This window comes from Schistosoma haematobium, chromosome ZW (assembly GCF_000699445.3).
Source record: "Schistosoma haematobium chromosome ZW, whole genome shotgun sequence".
NCBI classification, from domain to species: domain Eukaryota; kingdom Metazoa; phylum Platyhelminthes; class Trematoda; order Strigeidida; family Schistosomatidae; genus Schistosoma; species Schistosoma haematobium.
The window spans coordinates 78555947-78576671 of NC_067195.1; the positions used below are offsets into that span (position 1 = coordinate 78555947).

General features: G+C 34.7%; 1 protein-coding gene across 3 annotated transcripts in view; it reads left to right on the forward strand.

The window, feature by feature from the left end:
* Positions 1–16741, forward strand: part of WDR26_1 (WD repeat-containing protein 26) — a 30951-nt gene extending 14210 nt beyond the window's left edge. The window contains exons 8-11 of one of the 3 annotated variants that reach the window (XM_051212381.1): positions 1788–2503; positions 8844–8973; positions 13991–14158; positions 15144–16741. In XM_051212381.1, coding sequence (XP_051072563.1) covers positions 1788–2503; positions 8844–8973; positions 13991–14158; positions 15144–15187 — 1058 coding nt within the window. In that variant the 3' untranslated portion in view covers positions 15188–16741. Of the gene's footprint in view, positions 1–1787 lie in introns of all 3 variants that reach the window. The other 2 variants (XM_051212380.1, XM_051212382.1) reach the window with 2 other exon arrangements.
* Positions 16742–20725: the final 3984 nt, after the last annotated feature.

The following is a 20725-nucleotide window of genomic DNA, read 5'->3' on the forward strand; positions in this document are numbered from 1 at the left end:
TATTCTCTGAACTGGATGATTTAATAGTGAGATTTTCATTGTTTTCCTAGATACCAGATTCATCAGCACATAATTTTGAAAAATCATAGTGGATTATCAAAATCTGTATTTATTTGTTTAAACACAAACATTGGTACAGAATAGCACCAAAATATATGTGCCACACAAAATAGTTATCATTCAGTTTGTTACTACCTCTACTATTTTGGTAATTCACCTGACAATTTCGTCTCCGTGCTAACGGGCTATGACAACAACAACCGATGTACATGCGGTACCAAGTTCTACGTTGTGACTGACTGGGATGGGATACCGTCCGAGTCCCTAAAGCAAAACAGGTAGTTTTCTTAGGGATCTGCTCCCCGAACGTTTGACCCAGAGGTCTAAACCACAAGACAGTGGATAAACATTAGCAGATGATGTTCCATGATAGTCGGTAACCAAGATTAGGTTCAAACGCCATTGTTCTCCCCAGAATTCCGGGTCCCATATGGAACATTGGTTTGGATCCATGGTTTTTTAGCTCTCCTGGGTTGGATCTTTCGTAACAACCAACCCGGTTTAATCGGCGGACATTCTCTTTTCGTCTTCTCGATTTCGTAAACAACAGTAATGCCGCGAGAAGGCAGCAAGTAGTATCTCCCTGGCAGAGGCTATATATGTGTAGCCATGTGAGAACATTTCGAGAAGGGGAACAGACTCTCCTCAGTTTCGGTCGTACCACGGAATTCTGATGCACTTGACAGTGAACAAACCATAATACAACTATACGCCATGTTATTTGGAATATTAGTTTTCCGGATCCTTTACTGTTAAATCAACTATTTTGTATTGAATTGATGTACATAAACTTTAATCATTTTATGTCTATGTGATTTATTGGTTTTAACGCGTTTTTTACTTAACGCTTGAGTATGATTTGTAAACGACCTCTCCTCGCTGATATTCTCAAGTTGAAAAATGTCCATTTCATATATCTGGTATCTATCGTTAGAATGTCAAATACAACAAGATAATAATGACCGGTTTTACAACTGTATTCGGATTTATGATGAATCAGCTCTTTATAACTGATTAATATCGTCAGGTTTGTGTGGGCTTAAGATCTTTCCATGTTATGATAGTAATAGTAATGTCCTATACTGTAACGGTAGCAACAATGTTTATATATATATCCTTCAAAATTGTCAGCATATACTCAAGCTCCTTTTTATTTCTCTTGTTGAAATGTGACTAATTAGTATGAATGTTTAGTTTACTCAAGACAATGTATTGTATCATCAAACCGTACTTCACATGTAGATCCAACATATTCATCAGTTTTTGAAGATCCCGACCATAACAATCATGAGAAATTTACAGTCAAAATGTAGTAGAATCTCCTAATGTGATGACTCGTTTCTAGCTATGCAACAAGCTCATGGAACTCAAAATACTTTCTAAATGAACTTTTGATATGACCTCAATGACATTTTACCCGCTCCCAAACTTTTCAGAAGACAAAAGAAAGTCAAAGGTTTGTTTCTGCTTTATCTGACAATGATACAACATGAAGCGCATTTTTGAAGTTTTAGTGTCCGTAGGAATCAATCAGGATACAGTTGTCATAGCACCTGATTCATCGGTACCCCCCCCCGTTTGAAATTTTCAATCAGGGGCCACTAAATTCTTTTCAACTGATTTTAGTCAAATTTTTGAAAATTTAATGAATTTTCGGTTACTGTAGTTCTATCTCCGTAACTGGTGAGTTATATAAGTTTCGTAACTATTGATTATTACTGTTTCAGCGGGTATTTTGTTGGATATGCCTATACTGCCTGTCAGTTTAACTCGTCTTGGACCACCCACAACTCAGGGTTTGCAAGCTCAATTAGGTCTTCAGCCTATATTGCATCCAGCTGGTTCTTTGCATGGTTCAAATCCATACACAGTTGTATCATCATCTGGTGCAAATAGTCTAGGCACTACTGGTAGTAGTCTAACTATTTTATTCGGTGCTCCTTTGGATAGAACTTCAGCTTCTTATGCAACTACTCCAGTTGGTACTTCTAGTTCAGTAACAACCAATCCGACAGGTGTACGAGCTTTAGCTGCTGCAGCTGCCGCGTTAGCCAGTGTAAACAGTCGTCAAGTTCATTCTGTCTCCAGTGGTACAACAATGTTAACAGTGTCTACATCACCTGATAATAGTGGAGTAGCTACAGGTCGTTCATCTGTTTCCGTAACAAATATTGGCTCCACTGTGAGTACATCTACTTCTACTATTGGTACTACTACTGGATCTCCAATTAATCCGACTACAGTTTCAGCATCTCTACCAGCGACTGGATTTTCTACATCAACAACCAGTACAACTACAAATGCTCATGCTAGTAGCCTGTCTACAAATGGCAGTAATTATGGCTTAATAGATCATAGAACTCTTTTTAAAGAAACTCATCCTGTTCAATCAATTATGATTTCACGCTCAGGAACTATGGCACTTCTTACTATACATAAAATGGTAAGTTCAATCAGTCAGTAATTTATATTTTCTTGTTTATAAAAGGAACTAAAATTAACTGTTATTTTAATCATAAATTAGTTTAGTAGAAACTGTGGGGGAAAAATGAAGTGATATAAAGAAATTTTAATATTTCCAGTTAACATGTGAATAGTTATGTGATTACACTAATATAGAGTACACAACTAATTTTTTTGGATTTTTGTCTAAAATTCCTTAAATGATCAATATTTATACTGCAACTTCATCTTTCTCAATAAGAATATATGATTGTTATAAATTGTTAAGAGTAATCAATCAGATATATCTGATAGAAAGAGGCATTAGGTGTTGAGTTATGCAATTTTTGTATCCATTCACAAAACAAAACGTTGTTTTATAGCGTGACCGTTTCATTTTATCTATTTCATTGGGTTAAATTGTTCAAATTTCAGTTAATAAGTTCCAGATTTGAACCTCACTTCACCTACAATGATATAATCTCTCTTTTCATAATCAATTCCATAAATAGTCACTTCAGTCAGTTATTTATAACTTGGGGTATAGGACAAGTAACATGTACTAGTCCAAATCGTCCACACACACACACGCTTCACATCGCAGTACATCAAAAAGAAACTGACCAGATTGAAGGTTAAATTTATATTAACCTAGTTGATAATTCATGAAATTTTACAATCCACCATTAATTAGATGCTACCTTATCTCTTGATAAAATGTAAGTCTACTTTTTTAGAATCGAATATTGAACACTATTTGAAAATGTTCGTCAGCTAACTAACCAAGGAATATCACGATAGTGATTCTCATTATTATTTACTCTACACTCTTTATCACTATTATTATCATAAAGTAACTTATATCAATATTTTAATGGCTTTTCTTTCACTTATCTCCAATGTGAATGATTTTCTTTTCCTTCTATGAAAGTATGAATCAATTATGGTCCCGCATGATAAAGTTTATCATAAACAAATTATTTTTCGATTACTCTTCTCTCTTTTATTGATTATTGGTATATAACTAAATTTTCCTTTAGTATGTCCACCATATTTTCATGAATTATATTTCCTCGATTAATTACATTACGCGCCAGTAGACATTTGACCAAGAAAATATAATTCCTGAAAACGTGAGCCATTTATTGATTGTTAGCTAGGATCAGGTAATAACTACTTGTTCAACAAACTGTGGAATGATCATAGACCAGATAGGTGTTCTAAAAGGAGCAACAATCTTGTACGTATTCATGTCAGCCGTAGCTGGTTGCAATACGACCAGTCCAAACCCGGGTTTGTGTTGCAAAAGGGAGACTCTCAATAGCACATTGGCGTTGACTGTGGCTCTGGAAAGAAACAGTTTATTTTCTATTAGATCTTAAGTTTATAAATTCTTCATAATCTTTTGATTTCACCAAATTATATTTTCTGCTCGAATTGTATCTTCGACGCCGAACCTCTTATTACCGCTAATCCTCTTACTACTTCTACTACTCTGAGGTTTCTCCAAACAATTTCATCTCTCTGTGCCAATGAGGTGTGGTAACTTAAACTGTACGCATGTACCAGATCCTACGTTGTGTTTGACCGACAAAGCCGTACGTTAAAGTCACCGTTTTCTGGTCTGTAGCCATCACGTCCTAATTAGCTATCCAACCGTTTCTCGTCTATATCTAGACACCTGAATTTATCATTCAAATCTCTCGAGCTAACAGCATAATATTTGTCGAATGCGTTTTCGTAAGTTATTGGTTTGATTATTTGTAGAACTCATCTTTGTTTCATCGGTGTGTATGCGGAGACTGAAAAGGTTTTTGCAAGGGCAGCTAAACCTATCAGCTCTCCGACATGCATCAAAGTACAAACATCGAGTGAAGTAGGTATAAATGACATGCGTAAAATTAGGGGAACTATCAGATCCCTTAATCAATGACAGCATTCATAAAACCGATAGTCCAGCAATTTAAGACCGTTTAGATGGGTTAGAACTCCGAATAAAGTTGAGCTGTAAATAGAATGAAAATAAAAAAGAATAGAAAGTTGAAGCAATACAAACTAAATTAGCATGTAATAAAATGATTACGAATGTCGTTTTAAAGAGTAGAGTGGCGGAGCGATAGAACATTTTCTTCATAATTATTCATTACCATATTTTTGTGTGGGCGTTGATACTACCCCGACTCCAAGACCGAACCAGATGATTTTTAAGGGATCGACCACTCATTGAGCCTTTGACTAGAGGTCAAACCCTCAAGACAATGGAGCGACGTCAGGAAATCTAGTCTCATCACAGTCAGTGACCACATCGAAAGTGTTCGGAAGCTTGTTCACTGAAACTTCTGTGCATCATTCATGAATTTTATTATCCATCGTAAAGTAGCAAAAGATATGAAAGTCACGATATTAATAGTTAGGTTATTCAAAGTTGATGATACTGAATCTGGTAGATGGGTTTGGGATGCAGCAGAAGGGTAAAACGCAAGCGTTTACATCCTAAATGCTTCATCGTCATCAACTTAATTAGGCTTCGTGCAATATAGACCACCTACCAGGATTCTTCAACCACATTTATCCTGGACTTTCTGATTGTTGTCAAATGCTATTCATTCTTTTGGTATCTACCCCTGACTCCCATCGCAACGTGTTTTTTTGGTCTTCCTCTTTTCCTTTTATCTTGAGGACTCCAAGTTAGGGTTTACTATATGATATAATTTTTTGATGGTTCGATAGTTTCCTCAATGTTTGTCCTGTCCACCTTCATCGTCTTTCCTGAAATTCCTCTTCAGTTACATACTGGTTTGTTTTCTGCAAGTCGGTTGTTACTGATGATATCTGGTCAATGGATATGAGGCTAAGTATCAAGTTCTCTACTTTTTTTCCTTTTCAGTCTAAACTCTTCTCAAGTGGAATAAACTTATTTTAACAGTTTTCTATTCAACAATGAACGTAAATTATTAAGTTTTATAATTGAACATATACATGCTCACATTATACATTCATTCAGATATTTCATCGGTTGTTTTGTTGTATTCTAGAAAATCAATTCCATTGTAAGTGGTTAACATGTGAATGTATACATTTATTATATATAAGATCTTAAGTGTGTGTGTGTGTGTGTGTGTATGATTATGTTTTAAACACTTAATATTGAAAATGGAAATCTGCAATATACAAATTTAACCTTGTTTTTTATGGATTATGATCTGATACATTAAACTTGCATTGCATCAATTCGACTTATTCACTAACATACTACTATTTAATAGAAAATATTATTTTTTTGGATCATTTTTGGCCAACCACATTATAATGCACAATATATATTTATCTGATAGAAGTACTTCTACAGATTTTAAAATTTTAGTTATTAAATATAACCGCTAAAGTACTTTTATTCTTTTGTATAAGTTACACATGCTTGAACTGATTAATAATAATCAGTGAAATTTCTAAAATCTCAACAAAACCCTTTCTGATAATAATCATCTGCTCACTAGTGACTGACTTCAAGAGATACTCCTGGAGTTCTGGTGAGAAGCCGTTACCGGTGGAGTTCAACGAGGTCTGTTGTGAGATATCAACTCACTAAAGACAATGGTGTACGGTGGCGCAACTTCATGGATTGGTTAAAGTTAGACATTAACACCGTTGGATGACAGCCGGCCCAGTGGTCTAGTTGGTTAAGCGCCTGACGCGAGACTGACAGGTCCTACGTTCGAATATCGCATCCAACGGTATTAATTTCTAGCTTCAACTAATCCACGAAATTGAGCGACACATCCACCATCGTCATCAGTGAGTTACTATGTCACAACTTGATGCGCGCTGCTGAGGAGTCACATACTAGGACGAAACGGCCGTCCAGTGCTTCTAAGTTTTCCATGGTGATCTAGCTTCAATTGACTCATGATTTCAATCAGTGAAATTTCCAAAATCTCCACAAAACCCCTTCTGATGATTAATAATTAAAGGTTACTAAATTGTAATTTATCAGTTGACACTTTTCATGAGTAAATGGATCTGTTTGTTGTTGTTGTTTTTTTTACTTCATACACTTGATGTCACTGCTCACTGAGAAATGTAACAAAATAATAATAATAATGATCAAAAATTACTGAGTACACTTAGTCGTTAATTTTAACGAGAGATGGGAAGGCAACATAAGTTGTGATTTATTTGTGTTTTATACTAAAACATTGTGGTAGCTTGAAGATTAAAAAAGTAATTGTTGTAACGTGTGTGACTGCAGGTTTTGATAAGCAGCGTTTATATCGATCGATCGATTACAGTGACACGGAAACGCGTACGGACGACCTAGTGCCCTGATTGGCCCTGCTTCGCTGTCTGTCCCCGCCAGTTGAGTCAAGAAACACAAGTCACAGCCTCTGAGTTATGAATCATTATATTTCAAACATACTTTGTTTATATACCAATCAAGCATACCACATCGTACCATAAAAATAGAAAACAACATTTTGTACAATATTCAACAAGTGAACAAATATCGACCAATAGGAAATGTCCATTTAAAGTCCAAGGACACCATTGGACTTAACATCATAATTATTGGTCTATTCCTCCGCATCCACAACAGTAATGAAACTCATTTACCAGATAGGTTAGCTTTGATGTACATTTTAATTATAAAGTCTATTGATATTACCTAGTTATTTAAATGTGTTTAAATGTAGAGCAATGATTAAAGGGATCTATTTCCTCTGATAATGTTGCTTAGTTTGAATCTCTCTTTTCATTTGCTTTGGTCTAGAAGAGAGCCAGGCACCATCATCAACCCTCAACCAAAAGATGTGATCTTAAGCTACTGACTTTACCCTGCGCCTGATTTTAATTATGCTTTTTGTATATGTATTTATCAAAACATGTTTTTATACTTAAATATATACATATTCTCATAAACGTTATTGTGTTTGTGCGTTGGTCTCAGATGCTGAAATTAGATTGATCATAAGATTTTATTGTCATTTTTTTAATAGAAAAATAAAGTGATCAATTCAAAGTTTGTTATCCATTCTGTCGGCAAATACTTTTAGCTTGGTCATAGATATAAAGTTAACCTAGTTTTGATGTTCAGACTTATGTAACATGTCTCAACCATATAAGTTATTAAAGATTCATAATCTACTAATAGTTTTGATCAACAATTAAATCCTATTTTAAACTTGCATATTCTTCATTTAATTCGTAGATAATTTTCATCACAGATTAACATCAATTTAGATATTATTTCAGTCAATAACAACGTAGAACTTCGTACGTACGTACATCAGTTCGAGTTGCCATAGTATTTAGAACTAGGAAATATTTAACAACTATTTCATCATAATATGGAACTCTTCATTGATTTTATTCATAATAACTAATTTTCTCATATATTCTTGAATGATTTCTTATTCTATCTCATTACTTACTTACTTACTTACGCCTGTTACTCCCCGTGAAGAAGTATAGGCCACTCACCAGCATTCTCCATCCAACCCTGTCCTGGGCAATCCTTTCCAGCTCCTTCCAGTTCCTATTCATCCTTTTCATATCTGCTTCTATTTCTCGACGTAATGTGTTCTTTGGCCTTCCTCTTTTCCGCTTTCCTTCAGGATTCCAAGTTAGGGCTTGTATCGTGATGCAGTTTGATGGTTTGCGTAATATATGTCCTATCCATTTCCATCGTCTTTTCCTAATTTCTTTTTCAGCTGGAAGCTGATTTGTTCTCTCCCACAGAAGGCTGTTGCTGACGGTATCCGGCCAATGGATGTTGAGTATCTTGCGAAGACAGCTATTTATAAATACTTGTACCTTCTTGATGGTGGTTGTTGTGGTTCTCCAAGTTTCAGCTCCATACAGTAGATTTGCCTTGACTTTGGTATTGAAGATTCTCACTTTGATAATAATAATAATTCTATCTCATAGTTTTATCAATAAGATTTTGGTTAGAAAAATGTCACTTTAAAACTACTTTTATAATGTTTTCTAAATTAATTAATGCTAGTTTGCTTCAAACAGTGTTTTATTCAATTCATCTGAGCTATTTACTTACATCTGACATGATGTTATGTAATGGGTCACCTGTTTGCCTTGGTTCATATCTTTTCAAACAAAATTACTTTTTCCTTTCAATCAATAATCATGAATATCTATCTCTGTAAAACAACAACTATAGAAACAGTAATGAGAAAGCTGATTTTTAATTGACAAAAGATAATATGTACTATTTCACTTATTTAATATTGTATTTTCTGTTAAATGTTTTTTACATCACATACAAAACACTATTAATTTTGTTCTAATTATTTACTTCTTTTTTTCTTAAATTGAACATAAAAAAGGGATTACATTTATGGGATTTAGAAGCTTGTGCTATTCTACAACGATTTGTTGGACATAAACAAGATACTTTTCGTTTGTATTCTACATTTGGTGGAGCTAATGAAGATTTTGTAGCTACAGGAAGTGAAAGTAAGTTGTGGTTTGTTTTTTCGTTGTTGAATACAATCTTACGGGAAATTTTTTTTGCGTTTCTAAATAGATGATGGTTTTTGCCAACTTATGTTTTTATTTATTTATTTTAACACATAGATATTGGTACAAGGAGGCACCAAATACATATGCGCCACACAAATCTCATTCGATATGTTTGAGGGCTGTGATACTGACCGGGTGTCCAAACCGAAACAGGTGGTTTTCTTAGAGGAGCCACACCCGGAGCCTTCGACCTGAAGGTCTGATCCACAAGGCAGTGGAGCAACGTAAGGAGATGCAATCCCATGGTAACCGGTGACCAACGATTGGTTCATACTCCATTTGTTCCCGCAGGATACTGGAGCCCGTGTGCACCAATAGTTTGGAATGAGGGTTTTTCAACTCCCCTAGGTGAATTCTCCATGTCTGCCAACCCGGTTAGAGCGCCGGACGTTCGCTTATAGCGCAGGCGAGATATCCATATACCAACCAAAAGATGAGTTTACTGTGCAGCAATCCGCTCCGCTCTACTTTATAGGTGAGAGACATGGCCATTAAGAAGAGAGGATATTCATGGGCACTAGGAGTCGATCATAGGTGTTTTCGAAGCATTGCTCGTGTATTTTTTGGATCACGGAGTTAAGCCATGCCTGGGTTAGCAATAAGGTAGTAGGATGGTAAGTCGGTTGATGATGTAGTAAGTCTTCATCAACTAAGTGATCAGTCTTGCAAATTGAACGCTATATTCGTTTCCTTAGCTATTCTGTAACCCCCAAGCTAGAACTATACAGCGACCTGAACACGAGAGAGAAGGCGCAAAGTATGCGAGAAATACTTTACTCCAATGGTTCATTTTAGCACAGAAAATATAGGGTTTTTATAGTATTTTTATATGTCCTTGGGTTTCTCGAAGATTCTGGAATGCTACTAAACCTAGTAGAAGTATAGCAATCAGCCAATCAGGACCTCTACATGTGACGTTTCACTTCCTTGATGTTTCTGGCTAAAACTTCAATTGAACGCTGATTGGATGAAATGCTTTTTAATGTTTCCAGATCCTTGCTTGTCTTTTGCAAGAAATTTTCTGGATCACCCCAACACTGAGGTGTTTGGGACATATGTTACATATGCCCACCTACCTCGAAGGATGATCTTCGGTGTAGAAGTAGGTTAAAAGAAAGCTATGGGCGAGCAAACCAAAACATGTTATCAGTCCATAAAGTTATTGGAAAGTGTACTGAACCACGTTAATAGGTCTTGACTACCTGGTCGGGGTCTACGTAATTATCTTAATCAATGGTTAGAGACTCTGATTGACATGGCTCAGAATCATTTGCAATGGTTCAGGTACATCTGTTCTTTTTCTTCACCCACATTCTTAGCTCTTTAATTCCTCATAACTTTTGTTTTCGCTTCACTAAGATATATTTTCTTGAATCGTATGTTTTCAGTCACCACTAATACTGTTACTACTTCTACTATTCTGGGATTCAGTCTGACAATTTCATCTCTCTGTACTAATAGGGTATGACAACTCGGATCAATGTACATACGTACCAGGTTCTACGTTGTGACTGGCTTGCTGACTAGATATGAATTCAATGATCCAACTTTCGCGTAAATTTCATATCTTAGCGACTGAATAATTGAGCTTATTCGATTTGACTTATTCTTGAGTAACTATACCTTGATATATCAATGGTTACATCAAATAAATCACCTATTGTACAAAAGAAAAATGAATTGTATTTTGATGTTACAACTCAGTAGGTTGGATGTAAGTATATTGAACAGAAAAATATTTTGGAATTCAATTGTTCATATTCCCGAATTCGCTTAATTTGCAATGATCATGCGGTTTTATGAATGATACCTGTTCCATTCCCTATGTGTTTTGACTGCACGAGTTCTGGTATACTTTAATGTATGAAATTATAATCATCAATTCACATGCCAAGATTGTTATTTCTTAGCTGTTAAATAAGATAAATTACTTAGAAAAATCATTTCTAGTAACACTTTTTAATCATTACCTTTTTTCGCAGAGTTTATCACCCTTATTTATTTAAAATCTGATCACCTAGGACACAATGAAGATACTGAATTTTCGTGAATGTATTTATTTGTAAGCTACTGGACATTATGGCTTATTTTGAAGTCACAGAAATCATGATTTAATCAGTTGCAAATGTTGTTTATTCCATAACCAACGCGTCTAATTATCTGTCAATAATAAATGCTGATAAAATACTATGGTTCTACTCTACTTTTTGAAATGAGCTATGTTGTTAAGTTTGTTTTACCTGACTGGAGTTTGTGCGATTGTCGTAACAAATGGCTGGAGACGTTAGATAATATCACTCAGAATTGGTTACATTAGCGCAGATGAATTTACTCTTTGTCATTCTTTGGGTTTTAAGAGGATTCATTTTTTCTTCTCGAATCATATGATAACAATAATATATTCTGAAAATAATAACTACAGAATTCATCCCAGTTTACAGGCATCGTCTATACCGAATATCTTCTATTACTCTGATACTTGTTTTGGTATTTTCATCTCAATATTCTAAAGTGATATGGTAACTTAAACCGATATACATTAGTGTCAGGTTCTATGTTGCATATTACTGACTGATTTTATTGTTTAATATCATTTGACTTTAATTAATATTGATAACGTAAATGCAACAGTGATGATCATTTCAGCTAGTCAATCAGCTACAACATAGGACCAGGCACATATATGCATCGGTCCAAGTTGCCACACCTTATTAGCACCGAATTATTAACACCAAATTCATAGAAGTAGTTACTACAATGGTAGTAATATATAAAAGAAAGATTGTGTATAAGGATATAGTACAGAAAGAAAAAATCACTTGGTAGAAAGAAAGAATGATGACCATTTATGTATTCTGATCAATATAAGAACTTAAAATTATTCGATCAACACGACCCTCAACTGTAGAATTTCACATTTTCAAAGTGAATTTGGAAAGACTGTTTTGTAAATTATGTGTAACAATCTAATTTCATTGAATTCAGTTTTTCCTTATGGTCGAGTAAAATGAATCATTCGTTTGTACTATTCATAAACTACAAAATAGGTGTTGTTTTCGCTTACACAGATATTGATCTTCGTTCAGGGTCATCCAATACATGAAGTATTTCCTTTCTGTTTTTATGTTTGTCCACTCTTCCCTCCCTTATTATGAAACATGTACATTACATTATGTTATTACTACTACTACTAGTACTTAACATTTTTCTGTTTCATACTGTATTCACATGACTATGATTTGTCAACTGACACTATATGCTTACTGCAAAATTAATACATACGTGCACATACAGTTAGTATTATCTTTAATTTATATGACCTTATAAATATACAGATATATACATGTTTAACCCACATGAAATCCATTATTTTCTGTTTCATGTTCTACGTAACTTTTTATCATTTAGCATTTGCTGACTCAACTAGATTATGTCATTAAGATCACAAACCAACCTAAGTTAGATAAGCATTAAGAACCCGGATGCATTGAGCATCTGTTCAATTCTATTATGTGGCTCCTCAAGCAGTGTGTGTTTACAACCCCACCGAAGATCGAACCCAAAACCTTCAGGTCTTGCGGCGAGAGCATAGGCTTTAAACCAATTATCTAGGGTTTACACGTCTAACTTCAGTTAATTCTGGCATTGCATGATCATCAGTAGGTACCTGCCGCATTTTCCATACGCTGATCACAGCTTCTGACTAAAACTCCCGAAATTTTTATCTTGAAGGTAGTCATTAGTGAGCGCGCAATATCGGGGATCGATTAAAGTTAGACATCAATGCCATCAGATACCAGGTCAGTAGTCTAATAGTTAGGCTCTCCCCATGAGGCCTAATGGTTCTGTGTTCGTTCCTCGGTAGGGTTGTGGATGCTCATACTAAACAGCTGTCCATTGCTCCTGGGTTTTTGGTTCGTAATTTCAATAGTATTCCGTAAATCCCCCTACTGATAACTTATATATATTCTTTGCTAAAACTACATATTTTTCACAGGGGGAGTCTCCTAGTTGAATCGAACGTTTAATGATGAAATTAAGTTTAGATCCTGGTTCAAGTATTGTTGGGTAGCATGAAACTCTAACTTTTGTAAACTCACATATGGTGTATATGAGAGAAGTTTAAAATATTTTTACGACTATACTATGAAATAAGTGGGTTGTTTTTTCTGTCGAAGAAAAGACCACATAAAGTACATAAGTCACGTTTTGAAAAAAAAGGAACACTTGAAAATATTATGCACTAACTAAACGTTAAATGTTCGATTTTTGTGTGGATATCCCTCAAAATTAAAACTTTTCGATATCCTTCTTATGTGAAGTTCATTTATTGAAATGAATTAAACCAACTACATTCACTGTTTATCATATTCATCATAAATCCGACGTAAAAAAAAATTGTATATATCCATATCAATGTTGATCTGAATTAATTGAATTTTGAACAAGATAGAAAGCCTGTTATCTTCAAATAAAATAAATGCTGAACAGCCAATCTGTACTTAATATATGCATCGCTACAATGTGATTTTGTTACCTGAACGCTTGTTGACTGTTCAGTTGCGATGGTATAGCTCACTACTTTCAACCACTAATTTCTAATTTGATCACCAGAACCCCCTAATTCAAGCAGTTGTTCTACCTTCGTTAAATTAGTTGCATACCTCATCATTTAGTACACTCTACGTGACTACCGCGTAGTTACATTACCAAATGTCTATCTTATGTGTAATCCGAACTTACTCGGAAGTTTGTGCATAACATATAATTTGGGAAGTTATTAAACTTTGGTCAATAATAATGAACATCATATTTGGTAAGTTTCTGAACTGTGTATTACATGTCCTATTGTTATTAATATTGCAAATTACTTCTATTTATTTGATCCCTTTATCTCTTTGAACATGTGCTTGCCTGTATTATTGCGTCTAAATAATTATTTTTCTTAAAGATGGTCGAATACACATTTGGCATGTCGGTAGTGGTAGTCATCCTATACATTCATCGCCTGGTACAGGAAACAGAGATCCAATCACATGTGTTCATTGGAATCCTGTATTGCCTACAATGATCGCTTCAGTAAATGATGCTGGTGAACTATGTATTTGGGGACCACAACGTAAGTGATCCGTTTTTCATTTTGCCTTTTGCCATCTATATGGTAATAATTAAGAATTATGGCATAAGTATATTGCACGGTCGAACCAATCAAATTCATGATAACTACTATCAGATTTCAGTGCTAAATTCGACATCGAATGATGAACAGCTTGTAAATTGTTTAGGACTATGTAAAAGCTCAGCGAAATTTACCGATATTTCTTTACTGAAAAGACTAATACTCGTCACAAAACTGATAACTAATAACGAATCTTAGAGTACCAATGAGAAATTTATTAGTTTTCCACGAAAACCGTAGAAAACAAATAGACCTAAAATACATAACACATTGATGACAGGATTTTTGGATTTTTCAAAACAGACTGGAAGTTTTTGAAGTTGTGCTATACTTTTTATGGACGAGCCAATCAGATTTAAGGTAGTACCTCGTATATATTGGCGCGAAACTCATTCATTTGGCTACGAACGATTCTTACATTATAGTTGATGTCACTTTGTGATGAGAACCCTAACTCCGGCATCTGTTATAAGTTAACTGGAACAAACTCCTTTCATGTATTGCTTATTATTTTTTACGGGCTTGGTCAGATATCAGGTCACCTATTTTTCAGCTGTGCAATAATTACAATACGTTTCCCTGGTTTAGGTTTGTCTTTGACCCACTAATTAATGTTAAACATTTGTATCTAGTCAGTTTCATTTTCGAAAACTTATAATCTATCGTGAAAATGAAAACCGTCAAGGTTAGTACATTACCCTCATATGTTGTTTGCGAAAGTAAAAAGCGATCAAATTTGGAATTCATTTGTGTGGTCTGCGGTGAAAATAAATTTCACGAGAGTAAAACAAATTGTAAATCTTAGCACATGGAAATGAATGACTGTTGAGCAACCTTGATATGTATATGTATGTATTCCTATTAATCATTTACTTATTTTCTTCGTGAATTTACTTACGACCAGTTTTTTGTACATTTTTTACAGGTTATGCATTAGGTAACGGGCAACCGATGGATTCGTCAACTTAAGTCTTCCACATTTACATACCTATCAAACACAAATCCATACTTGATTTTTTGGTCTTTTAACATTTACTCTTCCCCTTTTTCAGTTAATATTTACCGTCCACGACTGTTTTGTTATTGGAAAACAAGCTCCTCTGGAATCAAGCGTCACTCAATTATTATTCCTCCACATAAGTAAACAGCTCCCATAATCTTTTGTTTTACATATATCACTACTATTATTAGCAGTATCACTAATAATAATAATAATGTTTACATTGCCTATTTTGAACTGTTTGTGGAAACTCTACGGATGTGTGTGTTGTAATAGCCAAACGTCAATATTCTACATGAACTTAAAAACTGGATGGTATTCTGAAACGACCAATTTTTCCTACTATAATAATATCTCAAACTTTGTGTCCGTGTTTATCTGATTGAATTCCACTGTACAAGTGTGCTCAAACCCAGTTTTCTAGACGTAGTAATTTCGGCTGTTTTATTTATTTTGTTGTTGTTGTCGATTATTACTAATTTGTACTTTTTTTTAGAGTTAAAGCACTAATTTGTTTCCTTTGGCGACACTTTCTCACTATTCACCCTCTTCTCAATATATGTACCTATATTTTTTTGTTCTACTTCTTAATAAGCAAAGTTTTGTTGAAACAGAAAAAAGTTAAAATTGCACTAGATTTCTCTAAAACTTTAATGTACACGATGTTATCTTGTTTGCATGGATCAGAAAGACATGTTTTCACTAGTTCTATAGTTTCATTATTTTCCCTTGTAATACTCTACTTGTTCAGTATTTAAGCCAATTCCTTCTTTGAATTAGACACAGATATTTTTCCATAGGTAAGAAATTTTTCTTTTAGGTTTGTTCTTAATATGTAATTTCAGCGTATTGGTGTTTAGGATTGCAGGTGTAGTGAAACACTTGGATTCTTTGTTAGTGCTACAATGAATTAAACAATTCTTTTTCTGTTAGTATGTGTTGTTCATTTTTATTCAATCTCTTAACGGACACTATATCCTCCTTTCTTTAAGCTAAAATTATAACTTCTTTTTAGAAAAAAAATATATGAGAAAAAGTCATTAGAAATAGGTTAAAAGTCATGCTTCAGTAAACTTTGTTAACTGATAGGAGGACTTATATTTCAAAAGAGGAAAAGTTGTGGTACACACATAAACAATTATTATACCATCCGAATATATGACTGTATTCGATAAGATGATAACTTTTTTGTATTCTTCTTTTCTTGAGGAAATATTTGATGTGATTATTTTGCCAATATAATATATTCTATAGTGAATCAATTATTTATTAGTATCACTAAAACTATTATTATCATTCTAACTTTTATTTATATCACACTAGTTTATATAAGGTGCATATTTTTTCCGTCTTGTGCATTAAAATATATATATACATATAACTATCAGTTTCATTTGTTTGTTCTTTTTCGTGGTTCCAAATACTTTGTTTTCCGTATTCTTTTATTCCAAATAACTTGGATTATACTATAATCACTACTGTTTTTTTTAATATTCTATATATAAATATATGCAAATACAAAATATTGTTTATTTCAATTTGTTACGTATGCCTGAACACCGATTACCACGACGTGCGATGCTAACCGGTGTTGGAGATGGTTGGAAGAAAGTTAGGGGCGACCAAACCAAAACGTGGCATCAGTGCTTGAAGTCACTAACTTCTAGTCTGAGCCATGTTGGGAGGTGCAGACTACTTGGTTGGGGTCCGCGTGACAATCGTACCCAATGGTTGGAGACTCTTGGTGACATGGCTCAGAATCGGTCACAATAGCGTCGGTGTATACACTCTCTGTGTTCCCTTAACCTAAGAGATTAGAATCGCTTCATATCTTTCTTTCTACGAACTAATTCTTTCTTCCTGTACTATATCCTTATATGCAATCTTTCTTTTATATATTACCACCACTGAATTAACTACTTTTATGAATCCGGTGTCCATCTTGTTGTGCTAATGAGTTATGGCAACTTGGACCGATACATATATGTGCCTGGTCCTACGTTGTAGCTGACTGACTGACTTTAAAAATTGTAAGTTTTTACTCCTATAGCATCAAATATTATAATATCAAGTTTAGTTTAGCTTGAATAGTTCTGGTTAGCGTTTTTTAGCGAGTTAGTTTTCTACGGGATGGGGTCGCTAACGGGGCTTGGGACCGGCAGTAGCCCCCGGAGGGACTCTAGGAGGAGTAAATAAGTTAGTTTAGCTACTCACTTATCTAAGGGTTGTTGTTCCGTAATTTCATCAAAACACATCATCAGATTAGATGAATCGATAATGGTGTTGGATTCAAATTTATGTTCGTTATCGGGTTTTATAGTACAATTGGTGCTTACCATTAGTGAAGGTCATTTAATTCAATTCACGGTTTCCGTATTATTATTATTATCGCTGAAAATCATTATCTTTAAATTTCAATAAATAACAAAATGTCTCGAATATGATAGCATAATTCGTATTGAAAATTGCATATTCATCTACATATATAGTCGTTAGTTCACTCTGTCAGTTATTAAGACAGTACATATAAAAAGTGTGAGGTATAGATATTATATAATTAATTTGATTATCATAACTTTTAAGATGAATAACCGTCTAATAAAACTTCATTAATCATTTGGAGATGTGTAAATAAAAGTATTGTAACATAATGAAACCAGTTATTTGACAAATCAAATGGGAATATGAGAAAATCAATTACAACAAAAGTATCTTTCGAGAAATTAAGTGTTATGAATGAAGAAAAAAATACATAGAATATTTATGTGATAAGTGTATGTTGAAAATAATTCAAGATGATGTTTCATAGTTTTGACTTCTGTATTCAATAACAAGACGCTTAGCTTCGTCGCATACTTTTTTACTTTTTGCTTCCAATATATCTAAGCACTTTGACAATGCATCCAGTTGAGCATTCAGTTCATCATACTCTATTCAAATGATAAATCCATAAATAATGATTTAAAAACAGATACAGTAAACATATTTCAATCGCATATATACGGAATGTTCTACGACGGATTATTGATATACAACCTAATGGCTTTTTAGAAATTTATGATAGCTTAGAAGCGTTTGCTTTTTACCATGGGTGAGACTAGTCATATCACTTGTGTTTAATAACATTAAGACACAATGTGTTAAAAGATTTTCTTTGAAGACCTCATGTATGTTCTAACCACTGACATAGAGGTTATTGACACAATGGTCGATTAAAATTACGAGAGCCAAAAGTTATCAAGTTTTTCAGACGAAGACACTACACCAGAATTCTGTAGGTCTGTGGCAAAGACTATTAACTGAAACAGCCTAAGGTTAGTATTAAAGATTTATAAAATCCAAGTACGCCCAAAATCTTGTGAATTTTATTACTGTAGACATACATAACATTGGTCACTATCCGGTGGTCAACCAACCTTGAATACGTCTCAGTTCTACGACAGGCTATTTCCGGCTGACATAGCTCAATGGTAATATCTCTGACTAAAGTTAAGTGAAATGGGATCGAATCCGCCAGAGAGCATTAGTTCCCTCAAGATTACAGGCACATCTTGTGACTGAATAGCAAATGGCGCGAAACCTAGGTCCAACGTTTCCTGGTGACTATCTCCGACCACCACTTTACATCTCAACATAGTATACGAAATGTCGAGTCACTTAGACTAGTGCCCACATTGCAACTTGAATGACAGAATTCTATCAGCACTAAGAAGGACTGACATACATGGCATTGGTCACTACATGGTGACTAATCAGTCGTAAAACCTCATATGTACATGTTTTCATCCATTATATCATTTTATACGTTCAGTATAACGGTTTGGGATTTTACGTAATCTTAGTTATTTTTGAGCTGAGAACATGAATGTCCACCATATTATTACTTAATTGGAGGCAAATACGAAATAAACTTATAATCCCACCGAGGAAACCATAAATTACGGCTTAGATCAGAATCGAAACACGACGATATATCAAAATAGAGAGGAAAAAAGTATTTGAAATACAGCAAATGGGATACCTTCTTCAAAATCAAACTGTGGTTGTGGGTTACCGTCGTATGGTGACGGGACAGTCATTTTCAATATAGAACGCTGTTGTGTTAGTATCTATACACCAATCTTGTTAAATGAACACCAATGGCCATTTTTACCACATTCTACACAGGGTATCAAAAAGCTTCTTTCAGTTAATTGCTGTAGTGACAAAAGATAAAACGGTTCTCGGTTAATGTACAATGAAAATAGTAATATTTACCATCTCATTCACAAAATAACCAGCCACAACATATTGTGATCAACAGTTTTAAGTAGCTACTATTAATATTCGACTACTTCATGGAAAGACATAAGGGGAACCAGATGTATTGACTTAGAACCCCATACATCAAGCCATCCCACACTGAAACAACATAAAAGAGAATCAAGAAGGCAAAAAGCGTTAATAACAACAAGGTTTCAAGAAGTAAAACTACTTCCATTTGAACAAAGATTGGTAGTGGCTAGCAGTGGAATACGGGACGTGCGTTTCTTCCTATTTGGGACTCGTCAGCTGGATGTATCTGCATCTTAGAGTTGATGTTCACTCTAAGACCCGAACCCAGTGCTGTTCGCTTCAAACGCCATCGTGTTGTCCACCTAGCTACTGAGTCCTGACAGCCCCTTGCCTGTGTGAACGGTACTGGATTCCGGTACCGTATAAAAGACTTGACACTTATAAAGGGAACACACAGCGATCGATGCTCTAGCATCTATCTACTATTCGTAATCTTGTACAATATGACGTATTTTCCTTTCAATAAATTTCTTTAAACATGTACCATTTTCAATGTTGTCGGTTGCAGTTGCCGTGTGGTTTGTTATGGAAATAAAGGCGAACACATCAGACACTTAGGATTAAGCAACAAGTCTGTTAAAGATTTCATCGAAAGTAGGTAATTCGACCTGAATTTACGAGAAACGTTGACAGTTGGGCGACATTTGTAACAGAGCGACAAAAAGAGGGAAAACCCGCATCATTTCCCTCTGATAGGCGAAAAAGCAGACATCCTTGTGTGTTTTCCCATTATTTTCCCCTTGTTCGCCTTTATTTCCTCTTTATTTGTTGCTTGGGTTGGATGTGTTTTATGCAAAAACCCAAGATCCTCAGTTATGAATCCGAACTCTCCCGTAAGTCACAGTTTTTCTGGGGTTTCGTATTTGCAAATTTAACACAACACCACAACCTACTTCGATTATTCCGCCAGCGATCAATGTCGTAACTCAAATACTGAAATGCGCGCTTCCGTTAGTCCTCAGTGGTAAGGGGAGGATGTCTATAAATCTATATTCATTCTTACAATTTGTAACGTTGTAGAAATCCAATCTTGTTTTGAGTGTGTTAACAGAAAATGCTGATATTACGCGTTCTGGTAGAGAATTGTAGTTATTCACTTCTCGGTGTGAGGAATGGAACTCGAGTCGTAAACGATTAGATCTAGGTTTCCGGACATTCTTAGAATTTCATCT